Genomic DNA, 17,876 nt, shown 5'->3' with positions numbered 1-17,876 from the left:
CCTGAATAAAAAGGCATTAACCCTACCAGGAGGACTCAAAGCTGGGTATTTCTCCACTTAGCAAAATATTAGTCATGGGCCAAAAAAAGTCTGTGTTACTGCAGAAAGCAGTGAGGTGATTTCTGGGGCTTTCTGGTTTTGTTAGGCAGTAGAGACCCATTTCATTAACAGGGAACCATGTTTTCATGACCTATTACATTTACATCTCACATATCCTGGTATACAAACAGTACTTACTGAATTACCACTGCGCCCTCAAGATCTCATGCCTCCCACCCATCACCATGTTTTCATCTAGCGAGTTAAGTCAGGAATTCCAAAGTGTGAGACCTGGCTTTGTTGATTCAGTGACCCTGATACTCAGCCATGCTTAGAAATGGCAGAGCCTGTATTCTGCAGTAGTCCTGAATAAAACTTATTTTCCAGGCTTCTCTGCTTCACTTAAAAAATATTGCTGAGGGTTGTCTGCAAAGTATAGGACTGGGGGTGGGGAGGGAGGTACGGGGATCTTGGGAGACTTGGAAAATATACCCCTACTCTGCAGGAATTTACCCCAAGTTCCTGGACAGTCCATTTAGGAGAAACCCAGTGTCTCCAACTAGGCCCTGAGCTTCTGAATGGCAGAAATGAAGGCCTGTGCTGAGCTCCATCCAGTACCTCAGGACCATGGCAGACTAGGCACTCAACCATTAACAACTGCGTGTGTACCAAGCAGGAACTTACAGGGGTGTTCGAGTCAGCCCTGTAAGTGCAAGAACACCACTGTACTGATTTCTAATTCCCATGAAAAGAAACCTCAATCCCCTGCCATGTGATTAAGAGAGACAACAGGGTAGTTTTATTATTATTATTTTATTTTCATATACAAAAAGATAAAACTTGAAATAGCTCTAGATTTTTCCTCCTATTCTGTTGGGGTGTGGCTGCTTCTTCACACAGGGGGAAAAAACTACATTCACATCGGTTTATTTGAGGACCCAGTGCAGAGTTCAAGCAGCAAAACCCCAACTTAGCAGATCTAATTTCAAACTTGACACTCATTTCTAAAATTACCACAGTAAAAAGGAACAAAGATCCACTGCAAATGAATGAACTATGATACAATGTTCTTTCCAAAATGTCTTCATTTTGCAACTGTAATTACATGGATGTCTGCTTTAGGCCATTTTAGATGTGTGCGTGTATATAATATATATGTGTGTGTGTGTGTGAGTTGGGTTTTATATATATAAATCAGCACACTTTTCAAATCCAGACAGGGTAACAGCAACAAGCTTAACTCTGTATATGTGTGTGTGTGTTTGTATATATATATGTATTTTTTTTAAACATGATACTTTAGTATAACTTTTGTTAATTCAGTAGTACAAGCTATTTCTGTTCTACAAAATTTTTATTTTATAGCTACAAGGGTGAAAAGTGACTTATTACATTTACATCTCACATATCCTGGTATACAAACAGTACTTACTGAATTTGAGCCAAAAACTAGAAGTCTTTATTTTTAGTACTTGAAGAGCTTCCTCACTTCTACACCTTAAGTCATATACTAGTCACATTTCCAGAGTTTGTAATTACTCATTGTTTTAAACCGCAAGAAACAGGTGAATCCAGACTTTTAATTACAATGGTTATATACAAGTTAGATAACACAGCTCAGTAAGACTTCGCTATCCATCCTAAACCCGACACACACATTCTCCACTAAGTTAGACAAGCCTTAGGGGGTTTCCTTCTTTTCCTTATACATAATGTACAAATTTAGAAGTAGCTGGTAAAACTGATACATAAAGATGGCAAATGAGAGGTGACATTTTCTGTTGGTTCCAAAATTGGTCCTGCAAATTTTGTATTCTGCTGTGTTCTTTAACTGTGTGTGTTACATGCAGAAGCTCTTTTTACAAGAATTGACATCAAACTCAATGTAAGTTAAATTTACAGTACTGTAAAGTTACTCAGATTCAAGGACAAATGTGGAAAAATATTAACAGGTGAAAAATTCGGCCTTTTGATGCTACCACGATCATGTCAAATTCGTAAGCAGATTCTTTTGTACAGTTGAAAAATGGCATTGTGTGGATTTGTGGCATGGAACTGAAATCTAGAAGTATGCTTCTATTCTGCGGTAACCCTCACCCTCAATTCTTAAGTACCACTCAATTTTCTTTGCATTTTTACAGAATTCTAGAAAAAAATGGGGGGGAGGAAGCTGCTGGCATTTTAACAATCCCTCCAACTCACAGGAGGTCTTAACACTTCCAGATGAGGTCTCCTAAGAATCTCTATATGATCACTGGCTCTCAGATGGCCTCTGACAGTGACTTGAACACTTTCCAAATCAAAACCCCGATGTTGCCTAATCTTTCCTACTCTCATCTCTGTCATTGCTGGTAACATCTGAATGAGCTCATTTTTTCCCTTAATGGAGAAATTATTTGGCTAAACATACACTTAGCTTGTGGCAGTGCTCTGAGAAAACCCCACTTGGGCTAAAGCACTTGCAGGGACTGAAGTCAACAGTCCACTGAACAGGGCAGAGAGCAAACACTTTGAGGGCTGATCAGAACCCACTGGGAACACACTGACCTTGGCATCCCACAGTCAGCAGGACAGCCCAGGCAGGGAGCCCATGCTCATATGGCTGACTTACCACTTTTAATCTTGGTCTGCCATCTATGCCCCAGAGACAAAAATTCAAATGTGGTGACTGCTGGTTAATTAAACTTTTTGAACTGGTAAAAAAGGCTCTTTAAAAATATATATATATTTATTTAAAATACATCAAAATGACAAACAGCCATATCCCGCAAGGCCTAATTTCACAGCAACATATGCTACAGACATCTTCCCAAAATGCACAGTGGTGGATGGTGGGTTTTTTAATCCTGCCATTTAGAGGAATGTTCTACGTTTGAGTTTTAATGACTGGAAATGTGTTACAAAGAGCTCATCTTTGGAACTAATTTGTGTGCAAGACCAGCCAATTGAATCACTTTGCCTTTTCAGACACAAGAATACTGAAAACGGCAGAATTCAAAGAGGAACCCAGGAAGCACCGTTCAGATGACACTCTAGACCCATCCCACCACAGTGCAGTGAAGAGCTTGCCAGAAGCCCCTTTCTCAGTCCTTGGGAAGAGTTTAACTTTAAAACAAGTAAGTGCCCATACTTGGCAGGGTTCCTGCGTGTGTATGTTACAAGCCTGCAGTATCGAGAGGACCCAGATGGTGACACGGTTCAACATGAGGTCTGAGGTAACTGGTTCTTCAAATACCTGGAGTACAGAACTGCATCCAGAAATTACAGCTGGGAAAAAGGAAAAAGGTGGGGTCTCGGGCTAGAAAAGACAAGTAGAAAAAAGCTTACAGCAGTTGCTTTTGGGGGGAGGCAAGTGACAAAAACAAAGGCACAACAGAATTACATTCCAAGACACGTGGCTGGAGAGCAGAGAAACGTTCTTTCACGGGGAGCAGGGAAAGGAACAACAGGTTGGTTCCCGGACTGCTAGTGGACCTGCTGAAACTAAATTTACTCCAAGCATAAAAGGGGTAAAGTATAAAACTTCACTCTGAACCAGACTGAATAAAAAGCACAGCTGGTATAAAATGACACATCAGGGATTCTCCTGACAAAACCGTCCCAACCAGTGTACTTCTGAGCGCCACAGCCTGGGTCTGGGGGACAGGCCTTCAGCTGGGCCTCAGGACTTACAATGACGATACAAAGAATGAGCTTCATTATTCACCTTCCCTGTATCCCCATCCAAAAGGCTCACCCAAGTAACCATCCACTCTCTACCCCAAAATAAAAAGGCTAACATGAAGACCGCCTCCCATCCCCTGGCAGTCATGCTGACCTTTGCAGGAAGAGCAGGAAGGGCCATGTGACAGCTGGAAGATGCCCTCTGGTAGGGGGCTCTGAGCTTCCTCAGAGGGCTCCCGGTTGTGACTCGCTAGATCAAAGCAGGGAGCTGCCCCAAGCACTCTCACCTCCAAGAGGCCCCGACCAGAGAAGACACAATGTGCCCGGCAGCTCACCATTTCACTTGATCGCTGTGTCCACACACCACCCTCCTTTCTGTCCTGAAAACTGGAAAATTTGGTCCTAAATAATTCAGTTTTGTGGATTCCTCAAATCACCAAACTCTCATTTCAAATGTTTATAGCCTGAATCTTAATCGTCCCAACCCGCCCCAATATGCACTCCCATATGAGTTCTGTTCCTCAAAACACCTTCATACGACTACACCCTGTGGCAGGAACTCACAAACTCATTTCTAACTTCAGAACCCTTTGTTCAGAAGAAATCTCAGGAGGAAGCACAAATGTAAAACACACCGCAGGCTCTTCTTGCCGCTCCCCAGCCCCTCGCCTCCCAATCTGCAGGGAGCTGAGCCGGAGCATCACTGTCCCACACAGCCACAAGTGGAGTTTTGGCCAAATGAGACCCATAAAGGGCCTCCAATCTGCCAGTGTATCGAGAGAATCCATATGAGCACTAGGTAAGAGCTCCACACCACTCACACTCCAGTGTACATTTATCCTGAAAGGTAAAGCTCATTACTCTGATTACAAAATCATTCTCATTCAAACTCACTAGACTTTATAAAAATAATCTGTGGTATAAAACAATCTCCACACTGTGCAGAAGAATCTGTCAGGTGATATAACTAAATATATATGTAGAGCTATAGATTTTTTAAAGTAAAATTTCAAGTGTCATATCTCTATTATAGAACCTATTTTTTTATTTACAATGCTACCTAACAACATTCCGATGCAAACGTGATTGGGAGAAACAGAATGATCCCATGCCCAACCAACAGCAGAAATCCCCAGGACTCAAGACAGAATGCATCCATTTGTTAAAAAAACAAAACAAAACAAACCCATCCTCACCTGCCTAAAAAGCATTCACTAATAATGGGTCATACTTTTCATAACTGTGAGCTCAAAAATGTAAACTTTGCAAATAAATGTAACACTTTCCCACAGATGTCCAGAGAGCCCACGTTTGAATAATCCACTGCATACACACATGTGCCCGAGCGTATACTTCTCTAGGGTCCTGTGGTTGGCATGCAGTGGTTCTCAGAACTGCATAGGCCCCAGACAGCCCAAAGATACTCCCGGAGAGAAAGGGCAGCACAGGGCCCATCACCACACATTGGCATTTAGAGACTATGCATTTTAATTCATGAGGGAAAACCATTTGTATTCTCTCTACAAGCTGCCATAGGAGCAAATAAAGTATCACTGGTTTTGGCACTACGGGGATACCTGGAGTACCACAATCAAAAGTCCTGCTTCATTCACACCTGGAAGATACAGTCACAAAAATGTAAAAGCTTGGTAAAATTTAACTAGTGACAAATTGTTTAAATTCAAAATCTTGTCCAAACCCAAAGTTTACAATGGACCCCAAATGAGTATAAAATAGAAATATTCAAAATATCCCTCTAGATAATTTGGACTTTTATTTGATGAGTTTATGGGTCTCTTGGACCCACTGTTTTTAAAATGTAGCTGAGTCAACTGAATTAATTTCCAAGGGGGGCATTTTAAACCTCAATTTCTTTTTGCTACAAAACTAAGTCATTATTTTAAAAAACTTTTCCAAGCCTTCTAAAGGTTTGGGATACATTCATAGGTGGATTGCTGGTTACAAATCAACTACCAGGAATCTTACTTAAATAACTATGCATATAACCCTGAATTCATTAAATCTAGACTGAGAAGATAAACAGGTCATCAACTGAATTACTGGGCCTGTTTCTTTACCTAAAACATTACTGTTAATCAAGACTTAAACTCGTCATTACTAGGTTGAACACCTATTAACTACTGACTAATTAGTTCAGCTTTTATAAACAGCCATTAACTAAGGAATTCATGGCACCCAAATGAGGAGAAAAAGCTACCTTGCCCTCTTTCCTTTCTGGCTGCTCACCCTGGATGGGAGGTGGGGAGGGTAGATGAGTCAATTCACTGTGCTTCTTAGAAAGGTGTGGTCTAGAGAGCCCGTGAAATGTGAACCAAGCCTGGCTATCTCTCCAAAGATGAGCCATTAAGAATCCAACAGGCTACTGAAATAGCTGGGACTGACAAACTGAGTTAGCTACAAGGAAATGCTTTCCAATTCAGATACTCATCTAGTGAGCCAAGTTCTCAGGAATAACACTTGGCTGTTCGACTTCTAGTACCAATTCTAAACACTTACATACATATGCTTACTGTATTGCTAAAAACCACCAAATCCTTGTATTACCAGTATGTACTGGGAACTTTACATTGCATCCTAAAAAAGGCAAAATTCCATTTGCAAGAAGGCCACCCAGTCCTCCCACTCCAGGTAGAACAGCCGCCTCCCTACCCTCATGGCTCAGAGCATCGGGCCACGTGACAGGCTTTCTGAGCCACACACAGCACACATACACACACATGCACAGCTGGGCTTGCCACCAAAGAAACACCACATACATAGCTCAAGCACTCAGTGTGTCAGGGTAGCAGGGAGCAAGAACATGGCAACTGGAGAGAGAGGTGACAGCAGAAAAGTGCTGGGTCACCTGCTTTGCTTTCTAAAGCATGACATGACAAGCCATGACAAGAAGACTGGCCTGGCCCCTAGGGGCAGTGAAGAACTGGCTCAGCGGCCTAGAGAGGAGAGATTCTGATCTGGGCAGAGAATATCTGAGTGGGGGGCTCAAGCCACTTGAAGATGTTCAAAGCTGAACAAGATCTCTCTTGTTCTCCACACATACCCAAGTCCAGACAGGAGGAATTCTGAGTCAGAAGATGCTGGTACACATGCTCCCCAGGCAGCACTGATCCCTCCGGGCACCTACACCTACACAGCCCTGCTGAACAATGAAGGACAAGCCAGCCATGTTCAACAGTGAAGGCCGATGATGGGCCAATGATACTCACCACTACCCTTCACAACCAGGTCTCCCTTCCTCCTAAGAACACTCCACCTACAGCCCTCACCCTGAGTAACTCACTCAGAGGACTCCTGGGAGGGACCAATGGTCCCAGGAGAAAACCTGGCTGATGCCAGCCCCTAAGGACTCTGTCCAGGGCCTCCCCTGGCCCATCATTAAGAATTCTTTGCAGGACAGTGTGACACAGTGGCCTCTGTCCCCACTCATTTCCTCCTCCTCGTTCATTCCTGTATTTGTCTGGCTTGGGATATCTTCCCAGTGATCACGGACGTTTTCAAACGGGACACATTCTCTCCCAAAGCTCCACCCCACAGCCAGGAGCCGGGGTGGAAGGAAGAACACTAGAAAGGAAGGAGCAAGGATCCTTGGCTCCTTCCCTCCCCTGACTTGGCCACCCTCTCACCCTAGGTGGGGCAGCCTCTCCCACAGGCAGGCAAAATGATGCCAGACTCCTACCAGCCTTCCACGGGGGGGGGGGGGGGGGGGGGGGAGTAGTTCTCTGAGCCCTCTAGAAGTAGACACTGCATGAAATCTTTGTGGAAAAGAACACAGGCAGAGGCCCTATAACCCAATAAACATAAACCAGAGCTCTAAATGGTTTGCTCCCCAAAGAGTACATGACAGCATAGACACTTTATCTGAGGCAAAAGACCGGCCCAGGCCCCCAGGGGCATGCCCTGGAAAAGGATCACTCACCCTCTTCTGCCATCAGCAGCAGTCAGGGATACTGCCTGATGGGTGCCTTTTACACCACAGCATGAGGGAAAGGCAGCCTGAAGCCCAAAGAACTGGCGCTCCCAGACTCCCCTCCCCCCCGCCACACCACACAGGAACCATCCCCAGACACTTCATTCTGGCGCCACGGCCCGATGGCAGCGGAGCTCAGGATCAGCAAAGAGGGAGCCCACCCAGATAAAAGGCATGTAGGCCAACGGGAAGGCCCACCCTGTCGGTACTGCGAGCTGACCAGCAGGTCCCACGCCAAGGCCACAGCTCAACCCTCCACAGCCAGGCCAAAGATGTGTTCTGACAAGAATCAAGCCAGAAGAAAAATCTCCCACAGGAAATCTAAAACCAAATGGAGAGGCAGGGTTTAGTGTTCCACACTGGGTAGGATAAGGGATCTGATCATTCTTGTGGCGAATCAGCTGCATGTGTTAGCGGTTTATTTGTTGCTGAGGGTGCAAAGCAGATGCCCGAAAAGTAGAGATGCACTGCCTGAGGTGAAAGCTAAAGAAATTAGATATGGCACTTTTCAATAAATATTTTAAAGCTTTTTAAAGAAAGAAGTGGAAAAGAAAAGCAACTGCTGTAAGGCCTGTTTTGCTGTTAAAAATTATTCTGAGGGAAGAAAAATACCACAGCACAAAACAGTTTAAAAAAAAAAAAAAGACAACACTGCTTACCCCCAAAAACAACAACAACCAAAAAACCCTGTCCCTGTAACCACCTTGGCCAGCTCACAGCTTGACCCATGAAGCAAAAACTGAGCTCTGCGAGTGGCGCGCACACACGTCCCACAGCACCCTGTGCCCAAGCACGGAGAGAAAGAGACACAGCCCAGCGGCAGGCCCCAGATGCGCGCTCAGACGGACTCCAGGGCCCGGGGCGAGCGCGCCGCTCCCGACACGCCCCTCCATCCCACACTGTCCCGAGTCACCGGGCGGACTCACACAGCCGCTACCGGCCTCCTCCACGATCGCTTCCTCCACGATCGCCGCGGCTCGAGGGAAATGACCTCAAACACGTCTAAGGGCCACAGTCTGACCAAGTTAAAGTGGGGTTACCTCGCATTCTGAACACCGACCAGTCAGGTTGAGGGAAAGATCTGAACCTCCACGCATGTCAAGAGGAGGCGCCCCCCTCCCGTTCTCACCCAGGTCAACCTCTCCCCATCGCTCACCAACTCACCTACCCTCAAGATGAAAGAGATCCAGTTTTTAAATGAAAGTCTCGAGAAACCAGAGGGAAACGCCTTCACAAACAAGAGTGATGAATGCCCAGACGGCGCAGACAGCCAATCTACAGTTGACAGTTATTTACAAGGGGGCGTTATCAAACAAAAATGGTAGCACTCCCTAGAAGACTCCAACTTTTTTTCTTTTTCTCTATTTCTTTTAAATTTTCTTGTCATAAAAGCCAACTTACATTAAAATATACTTACTACGAGACAACACAACTAATAAAATATATAATAAAACTTACACAAGTAGAAAATTCTGAGGTATTTCTGGTTTGAGGTGGTCTGTGGTCGTGAAGTTTTCTTTTACTTTTCAAAATTTAAACCTCGGAAGCCACATTGCAAAGCATGTGTGTATATGTGGATGTGTGTTTTCGTTTTTAAAAAAATTTGCATGTTTCATAAATTAAAAAAATTCAAATGTTGAAACAGCAGCATTAGGAACATTCACTGACTAGAGCAAGGTTATGGCATAATAGAGAAACGGTTTTTAGAATATGCACCTCTCTGAGGGGTCTGGAGAAAGCCGTGTGCACGAGCCACATAAAGGGACAGCGATGTCACCACACAAGGCCGAGCCAGCCCTGCAGGACTCGGGTCTTCAGAGGCAGGCCATGGCAGCCCACCCAGGGAATCCTCTTGCCCTGGCTGTGCAGGGCGCCCCATGGGCATTTCCCTGAACTGCACCAGGAGGAAGCAACGTGTTTTAACTTTTTCCTCCATTAAGATATTTACACCATTGTCTTATGAGGAATACAGTCACTAAAACATGATGATTTCTACCCCTACCTAACCTTAAAATGAGGGCAGAGAAAACGTTTTGTCCAACGCCCAAGCCCAAGTCAGTGGGAAAAAACTGGTCAGGGCCAACAGATGGGTCAGAGCCACACCTGTTTTCAGACTTTCTCCAAACCCCGCTCTGGCCATTAATGTTCGGCCTCCACACGGTCCTTCCCCTCGAATCCTGGTTACCTGAGAAGTAGCCTCCTAGCAAAGGATGTTGCTCCGAATGTGCCCGAGTCCAGTGTAGCTCTGTTCCAAACCCCCCCAGTTCTGTCCTCCCCTTCCAACTCCGGTCCAAACCATCCTCATTCTCATCCCCGTTTTTCCTCGGTCAGGACAACACCCGTTAATCCGTGAAAGATACATCTGCTGTTTCTTAAACTCACTGTCTAAAAAGGGAGAAAAACAACAAAGGTGGGGGGGGGAGAGGGGGATGAGGGCAGGGGGAAATTCTTCCTCTGAGGAAGGTGTGTTCTTATGTAACAGTCTTCAAAGGTTCCTCTAGGTAGAGTTTGCAGCATTAAGTTTCCTAAGACAGGAGATGGGTTTCTTTGTGTCACAGATTCTGAGACAACAAACAAAGAGAAAGCGGGAAAAATGAACCCCAAAGGACAGGAGGTGGCTGAGGCTCTTCAGCATGGCGCTGGTTCTGCATTCACAGCTCAGCACCTCAACGCCTGCTGACGTGTCCGCTGTTTGCGATACAGTAGAGCAATGTGCTGGTAAAAACTGATCCAATCCAAAAAATAATATTAATAATAATAATTATAATAATTATAATAATAATAAAAAGTCAAGGTAAAATAGCAGCTGCATTTTATGTGTTTGTTGGTGTTATGGGATTTCCAAAACAAAACACAACTTTTTTTCCTTTCCTCTTCAGATCCACTCGTTCCTGGGCTTAGATGCTCGACTCCTTAGGGGGCAGGTCCACATTGGTGACGGAGGTCACCAGGGAGACAAGACAGTCCGAGGTAGTGCCGTTGACTGACCTCCGGATTAGGGACACCCGCTCCTCCACGCAGCCCGCAGACAGGCGAGCCTCTGCATCATGGTCCCAGCACTCCTCGATGGTCACGCAGAGCTGGGCCAGGCCCTGCACGTCAGTGAGGAGAGGGAAAGGACAGCCTTGTCAGTGCCCCTCAGCGAAGACAAGCATGGGGGACAGGCAAACTTGAGGATGTTCCTGAGGATCAGGCAGAGAGCCCACTGGTCCCACCCCCAGCAGCAGGTGAACTAGCAGGGGCCCAGGGGACACTGCAGAAATCAGGATGCCTTCCCTCCCAGCAGCTACCATCCTGAGCCCACTGGACTCCCTCCACAGCCTCAACATAGGAAGGGACGGGGTTGGGCCCCTCCTGGGGCAGACCCAGCTGCTTGCCTTGGGGCAGTGATACTCAAACAAAATCTTACATGAATCCCAAATCATGTAGGGGCCCACAGGGCAGCCTCAGTTACAGTGGGGACCAGAGGAGGGCTTCATCCCACCCTACTCCCCACCAGCCCTGGGGCCCCTCCCGAGAGTCCGGGGCACGTGGCATGACACCCTCTGCTGGCACACACACAGTGGAGCCGGGAAAGGCAAATGCCCACATCCAGGGGCTCTCCAGCCTGCTGGAGACCACCCCAAGATCTGTCTGCACCGTGGGCTCCTCATCAGGGAACTGGCCGGGCCACCCCAGCATGTCTGCCCTGGAAGACTGAGAAAGTCTGAAGCGAAGGTACAGACTCCGGCGCAGCCTATATGTCCCCGTGTCTCAGTTTTCTCCATCTGCAGCCCCGGGTTCCAGGGAGCAGCACTGCAACTGAACTTGGCCCCTGATGCTATGTACGGTAGACTGCTAGCCTCCAGTGACCTCAAGGCTGTCCTGTTTCTGAAAGGACCGGGAGGTGCGCAGGGGGAGGGGCTCAATGGAGCTGAAGGCAAGTGTCTTTCCAAGACAGGAAACAGTTTTGATGGCAGGGGTCTTTTGTACAATATCCCCAGCTTGGAGGAGACAAGATGCCACGTGGCTCGGTCCAGGCCCAGAAAGATAATAAAGGCAGAGAACAGAGAATATTTAATCAGAGCTAATCCATATTAAGCATTTATGTGATAAGTGTCCTGCCAAGCAATTTACAATAACTAGTTAAATCTATTACTACCCTGGGGCACCTGGGTGGCTCAGAGGGTTAAGCGTCTGCCTTCGGCTCAGGTCATGATCCCAGGATCCTGGGATCAAGCCCCGCATCGGGCTCCCTGCTCCGCGGGAAGCCTGCTTCTCCCTCTGCCACTCCCCCTGCTTGTGTTCCCCCTCTCGCTGTGTCTCTCTCTGTCAAATAAATAAATAAAATCTTTTAAAAAAATAAAAAAATAAATCTATTACTACCCTGAGGAGACAAAGGCTCAGAGAAATAAAGCAATTTGCCAGAAGCCACACAGCTATCGATGGGCAGATCCAGGATTCAAACCCAGACGTGTCAGGCCCAGGGCCAGTGGCTCCCCTCCACAAATGGTCCACATGAAGGCCACACAGACCCCGATGAAACGGACTGTCAGACCCCATCACTCTGGGCCCAAACCTGGAGCCGCCTCCCTGCCGAGCCTGGAACCTCCCCAGACACTTTCCTAGTGGAAGGGAGACAGTGCACTAAGTGGCCTCTGGCCCCAAAGGGGAGGAGGGGACGGTCCTGCTGCCTGAGGCGTCCTCTCTCTCCATCTCTCTGCTGCCCTACACAGTCCCCTGCCACCCAGGCCCCTCACCGGGTGCTTTAGCCAGTGATCCTTAATGGCAGGCCGCATCTTCTTGTGCACGACCACCTCTTGTAGCTCCTCCAGTGATGGGTGCTGGCCGATCTCTTCCTCAAAGGGCAGCATGTACTCATCCACAGGGCCTGGGGGTGACAGAGAGCCCAGCTGGGTCACCCCAAGGGTTCGTGGCTCCTCACCCCACCCCCTAGACGCTCGGGGCCCCAGCCCCACTCACCATCCGCAGCCTTGCAGCGGGACACGAGCTCCCACAGCACCAGGCCCATGGCGTACATGTCGATGCGCAGGAAGGCATCTCTCTGGAAGTTGATGGCTCCCTCAAGCACCTCAGGGGCCATGTACCGCCGCGTACCCACCTACACGAGGACAGGGGAGGGGGTCCCATCAACAGCCACGCACAAAGTGACTCACCGTGGCACACGAGAGCCACCACCCGAGGGCACCAGACAGGGCCAGGATGGTGGCATAGAGGACACTGCCAGGGACAACCCTTGATTCACCACATTCGTGGGGAGCTCACGAGAGATCATGGTGTACATCTGACACCTCAAGGATAACTGTAAATATCACGCAGTCGAGACAACAGTACTCTAACACGGAACGGCTGCCTCTTTACTCAACCTCAGCAGCACGAGGGGCCACCCACATGGTGTGGCTGTTTTCCTGAGACTAAGATCAAAATCCGAGGGGCTGAAGAATACCTAAAAATACTGACAGCAATTGTTCTAGGAGAATTTCCTCAGGCTTAACTTTTAGGTACGTTTTCTAGGTTTTTGGTTTGGATTCTTAGCAGAGCTCCTTCTATTTTACGTTGCTTAACAATTCCGCTGAAAGGGAAAAAGAGAGACTGAGGCTACAAGGATGAGCACCAACCCCAGCGGAGAAGCTGGGTCTGACTAACTGGCCTTTGAGATCATGCTGCCCTCCAGGCTTGGGTGCCCCACTGGGAAGACGAGTGTTGCTCCTGGAGTTCCCGGACAGCTCTGAGCTCACAGTGACCCTTGCCCCCTGTGTCCTGCCAGCCGGGCACCAGAAGGGCAGTGCCCACCCCTGTGCCAGCCCCCCTCCCGTACCCCTGAGGCTCCTTACCTGCCCATGAGTGTCCCCCGGAGGTTTCCCTGGCTCAAACCGAACAGCCAGACCAAAGTCAGCCAGCACGGCTGTGAGGTCACTCTTGAGCAATACATTCTTGCTTTTGAAGTCCCTGGGGAGACAGGTGGACTGAGATGAAGGTGAATACTGTGCTCCTTGCTCCTGGCTCCTTGACCCCCAAGATACCAGAGCCTGTGCCTTCCGGCCCCAGCAGACCCCAGACCAGGCCATCCCACCCTATGTGGGGAGCAGGGCCTGTACTAGGGTGGAGTTCTAGGAGGCTGCACAGGCAGGCAGCTTTAGGGCACCCTTCCACCCCTCACCCCCCTCGACTTGAGAACCCCTCAATGCACTTCTGCCACAGCTGTCGAAGCAACACCTCCCACAATAGCTGGGCAGACCCCATTCCAGTCCCCACAGTATCAAAGGCCAGCCTCTGCATTCTCAGAGGGGGCAGGGTCCGGCCTACTGGCCTGGGATGAAGGCTTCTGGGGAAAAAGGTACATGGCCCAGGATGGGAGTGACAAGTTGAATGAACTTGCCCGGGTCTCTGTGCAAGCCCGAGGGGTAGAGCAGGGTGCTGGTGTGTGCATTCAGCTCCACCTCGTGCTAGCAGGGGTATGTGTGGTCCTCGGTCTCCCCAGCGCCTGTGTCAGTCTTGTTGTGAGGATGAAGCTCAGGGAGTAGTAAGCACACATGCTTAGGGCCACCCCAGCACATTCACTGTGCACTACTATTAGATCGAACTATACAGAAGAGTCAACATTTTTGACCTACAGAAATTGCAATTTCACACCGTCAACCTTAAATGTCATTGATGTTCTTACCATGAGGGGCCCTTGAGCTTTGAATCCTGGAATCCAAGCTCATTGCCCTCCCTCAGAGGCACAGAAGCACACTAGACTAGGTCTGATGACAACCTACTCAACTTCTCTGCACTACCGTTCCTTGCTCTGTACGACGGGGCTGGGAAAACACCCCTACCTCACCGATGACGAGTGTCTCACAGGCCTCTCCCTTCAGGTGACAAGACTGAGCTGGCCTGGCGTCTCTAAGCGTTCAGGGTAGTGCCTGCATTTAGTGCGGACTACGATGATCAGTTAATATGGTGGTCTCAAGGGGTAGTAGCCCCAGAACCCTAAAGAGTCCCTGACACTGTTTCAGGAGAACTGCAAGACCAGAATTTTTTTCATTCAGAATCCATTATTTGTCTTTTTGTAAATTCATTCTCAGGAGAAGAGTTTTCCGGAGGCTACATATACATGTGATGTCATCATTCTGACACTAACAGAATGTGTGTACTCTGATACAGCATATATCAGTAGATATAACCCACGTACACAGAAGTTCTTAATGTAAAGAGATCCTGGGGCGCCTGGGTGGCTCAGTCAATTAAGCATCTGACTTGATTTTCGCATAGGGCATGATCTCAGGGTGGTGAGATGGAGCCACGCTGGGCATGGAGCCAGCTTCAGATTCTCTCTCTCCCTTTCCCTTTGCCCTTCCCCCCACCACTGAGCACGGGTACACACTCTCTCTCTCTAAAAAGAAAAAGAAAACAAAACAAAAAAAAGAATGTAAAGCGATCCTAACCAAAAAGTTTGAGAACTGCTGAACCAACCCTCCAAAGTAGTGGGAGTCAGCACTTCCTCGTGTGGCCACCAGAGGGCATGAGAAAACCAGCTTTGGAGGCCACATCAGGCCCAGGACACACAGGTGGAAGGCAGGGGAAGGGCCAGGTGGGCCCACCACAGAGCAGCTAAGCATCTTTATGAAACAGAGGACACTCCGCCCCACCCCAGGTCCTGCTCTCACCCTCCAACCCTCTCTGCAGCTCCACACCAAGCGCAGGGAGGGCAACTGCTAAGCCAGGTACCTGTGGGCAATCGACGGCTTGTGGCCCTCGCCACGGCACCAGGGCACATCCTCATGAAGGTACGAGAGGCCTCTTGACATTGTCTCTGCCACGTGACACAGTTCATTCCACGTGATAATGTTCCCCTTGAGGTAATCCGTGAGGGAGCCCTACAGGAGACAGCACAAAACTTGGGCACAGGCTCTGGGTACAGGACAGGACAGGACCCAGCCTGGCCCCGGGAGGACTGTCTCAGTGGACCAATGGCGGACTCCCCTCCTGGGAGACTGGGACTGACATGGAAGGTATGTGAGGCCAGGAGGGGTTGCAGGGCGGGGGGTGTCAGAGGGTGTTAATCATGAAGTCATTGCACTTATTCTTAAGAATGTATCCCAGAGGGCGCCTGGGTGGCTCAGTTGGTTAAGCAACTGCCTTCAGCTCAGGTCATGATCCCAGGGTCCTGGGATCGAGTCCCACATCGGGCTCCCTGCTCTGCAGGGAGCCTGCTTCTCCCTCTCCCACTCCCCCTGCTTGTGTTCCCTCTCTCGCTGTGTCTCTCTCTGTCAAATAAATAAAATCTTTAAAAAAAAAAAAAGAATGTATCCCAGAATCAGGAGTTCTTGTAGACACTCACATCCACACTTAGGAAGGGTCATCCTATGGTGGAAGGCCACCTCATCTCAAGAGCCCCTGTACATAAGCATGACTCACCTTGTCATGGAAGGCCGTAATGAGCCAGAGCTCCACCTCAAGGTTGGAGCCTCGCTTCTCAGCGGCAATGAACTGCAGCAGGTTCTCATGCTTCATGCCGGGGGTGCTGAAGATCTCCCGTTCACTCTGCCATGACTGCTTGTCCTAAGGCAGGGATGCGGCTAAAGCCCACTGCCACCACACCACCCTGAGGCGGAAGCGCCACCCCACACCAGCCGTGCCCCCATCCACCCCCCCCATTTACAAACAAGGCCACTGAGGCCCAGGGAGGGGAGTGAGTGGCCCTGTGTCACCCACCAAATGAGATGCAGAGCCAGGCCTGGTGTCCAAGGCCTCTAAGCAGAACCTGGTATCAAAAACAAACCCTTGAAAACCAGAGTGGATCAAGGTTTTGCAAAGCCCTACCCCAGCCCTTCAAGAAAATTTCAGTGGGGCCCGCCTCTCTCTCATCCTACCTGCCTAGGCCCGGAATGCCCTGGGGTGGGACAGCTCAAGCTGGACAGCAGGGGTGGATGACCTGGAGGCCCCTCACTCACTCACCTGGAGTGGGAAGATCTTGACAGCGACAAAGTCATTCATGAGCTGCGCCTTCCAGACACAGCCAAAGCGCCCCCGAGCCTTGATCTCCAGCAGCTGCAGAGGCTTCAGGCCCACCAGAGGGGATGGAGGAGGAGGTCCAGGGTCCTGGGGGAGATGGAGGGCTTAAGAGGGTCTGGCTGGGCCACCCCACCTCTACCCCTGCCCTCTGCCAGCCCTGTCTCACCTCGTGGATGTCCACATGGCCGTAGGGAGGCTTGCGATGCCGGTACATCCAGAAGGCCAGCAGGACGATGAGGGAGAGGCCCCCAATGGGCAGCAGCGAGTAGGCCAGCACCGTGAGCAGGGTGGGGGCTGTCGGGGGTGGCTCGTACGTGACTGGGGGACACACGGAGCCCTGTGTCACACAGCCCGCCCACCCACACACCTCAGGAGCCCGACCAGAGAGCCCTGCTGCCACTGCCCACCCAACTCAGGAGCTGAGAGGAGAGCTCCAGGGCCAAGGAGAGGCCCCAGCCTGCCCCCGCCAGGACCCTCACCTTCCGGGCCCCCAGCCTCCGGCAAGTGGGTGAAGCGCTCGTTGCAGAAGTTGCCTTCACAGCAGCAGAAGTACACCTGGGGGTTCTCCTCGGTGGCCACGCACTCCTGCCTGGAGGAACACAGTTTCCCACAGACCCTTCAGCTGAGGGACACAAGCCTCACTGGGGCCTGCCCAGCCCACTCCTCCCCAGCAACAGAGAAGCTCACGGGGAACCACCAGGGGACAGTGTGAACCCACCTCCCCTAAAGTGGGACCCAAAGTCGGGCAGGGAAAGCCAAGGGTCCACACAAAGAGCTCTCCTTTGGACTGGGGCAGGGTATACACAGCTGCAGGAAAGCTAGGACCCTGGCACCATCCCTACGGAGCTGTCTGGAGAGGCCCAGGTCTCCCCCTACCCTTAAATACCAGCCTGGCTTTCACATCCTGAGGCCCACAGGCGGGTTCCAGCGGGGCTGCGGGGGTGAACGGGAGGGGAGGGCGGGCTCCGGCGGGACTGAGGCAGGGGTGGTGCCGGGAGGGGAGGGGAGGGGAGGACAGGACGGGCTCCAGCGGGGCTGCGGGGGTGAACGGGAGGGGAGGGCGGGCTCCGGCGGGACGGAGGCAGGGGTGGTGCCGGGAGGGGAGGACAGGACGGGCTCCAGCGGGCTGCGGGGCTGGGGGGAGGGGAGGGCGGGCTCCGGCGGGACTGAGGCAGGAGGGGAGGGG

General features: G+C 49.9%; 1 protein-coding gene across 3 annotated transcripts in view; it reads right to left on the bottom strand.

Annotated features, from left to right (window-relative positions):
- Positions 1-1,481: 1,481 nt before the first annotated feature.
- Positions 1,482-17,876, bottom strand: part of ACVR2B (activin A receptor type 2B) — a 40,328-nt gene continuing 23,933 nt past the window's right edge. For 2 of the 3 annotated variants that reach the window (XM_034992221.1, XM_034992213.1), the window contains exons 3-11: positions 17,170-17,279; positions 16,857-17,008; positions 16,634-16,777; positions 16,094-16,237; positions 15,404-15,552; positions 13,525-13,639; positions 12,653-12,791; positions 12,430-12,560; positions 1,482-10,782 (exon numbers count right to left, since the gene is read on the bottom strand). In XM_034992221.1, coding sequence (XP_034848112.1) covers positions 10,588-10,782; positions 12,430-12,560; positions 12,653-12,791; positions 13,525-13,639; positions 15,404-15,552; positions 16,094-16,237; positions 16,634-16,777; positions 16,857-17,008; positions 17,170-17,279 — 1,279 coding nt within the window. In that variant the 3' untranslated portion in view covers positions 1,482-10,587. The remainder of the gene's footprint in view (positions 10,783-12,429; positions 12,561-12,652; positions 12,792-13,524; positions 13,640-15,403; positions 15,553-16,093; positions 16,238-16,633; positions 16,778-16,856; positions 17,009-17,169; positions 17,280-17,876) is intronic. The other variant, XM_034992216.1, reaches the window with a different exon arrangement.

The sequence above is a fragment of the Mirounga leonina genome, unplaced genomic scaffold (assembly GCF_011800145.1).
Source record: "Mirounga leonina isolate KUSES-001 unplaced genomic scaffold, KU_Mleo_1.0 Mir_115, whole genome shotgun sequence".
Taxonomy (NCBI): Eukaryota; Metazoa; Chordata; class Mammalia; order Carnivora; family Phocidae; genus Mirounga; species Mirounga leonina.
The sequence above is the reverse complement of the archived record's forward strand: the minus strand, read 5'-3'. Positions and strand labels throughout refer to the sequence as shown.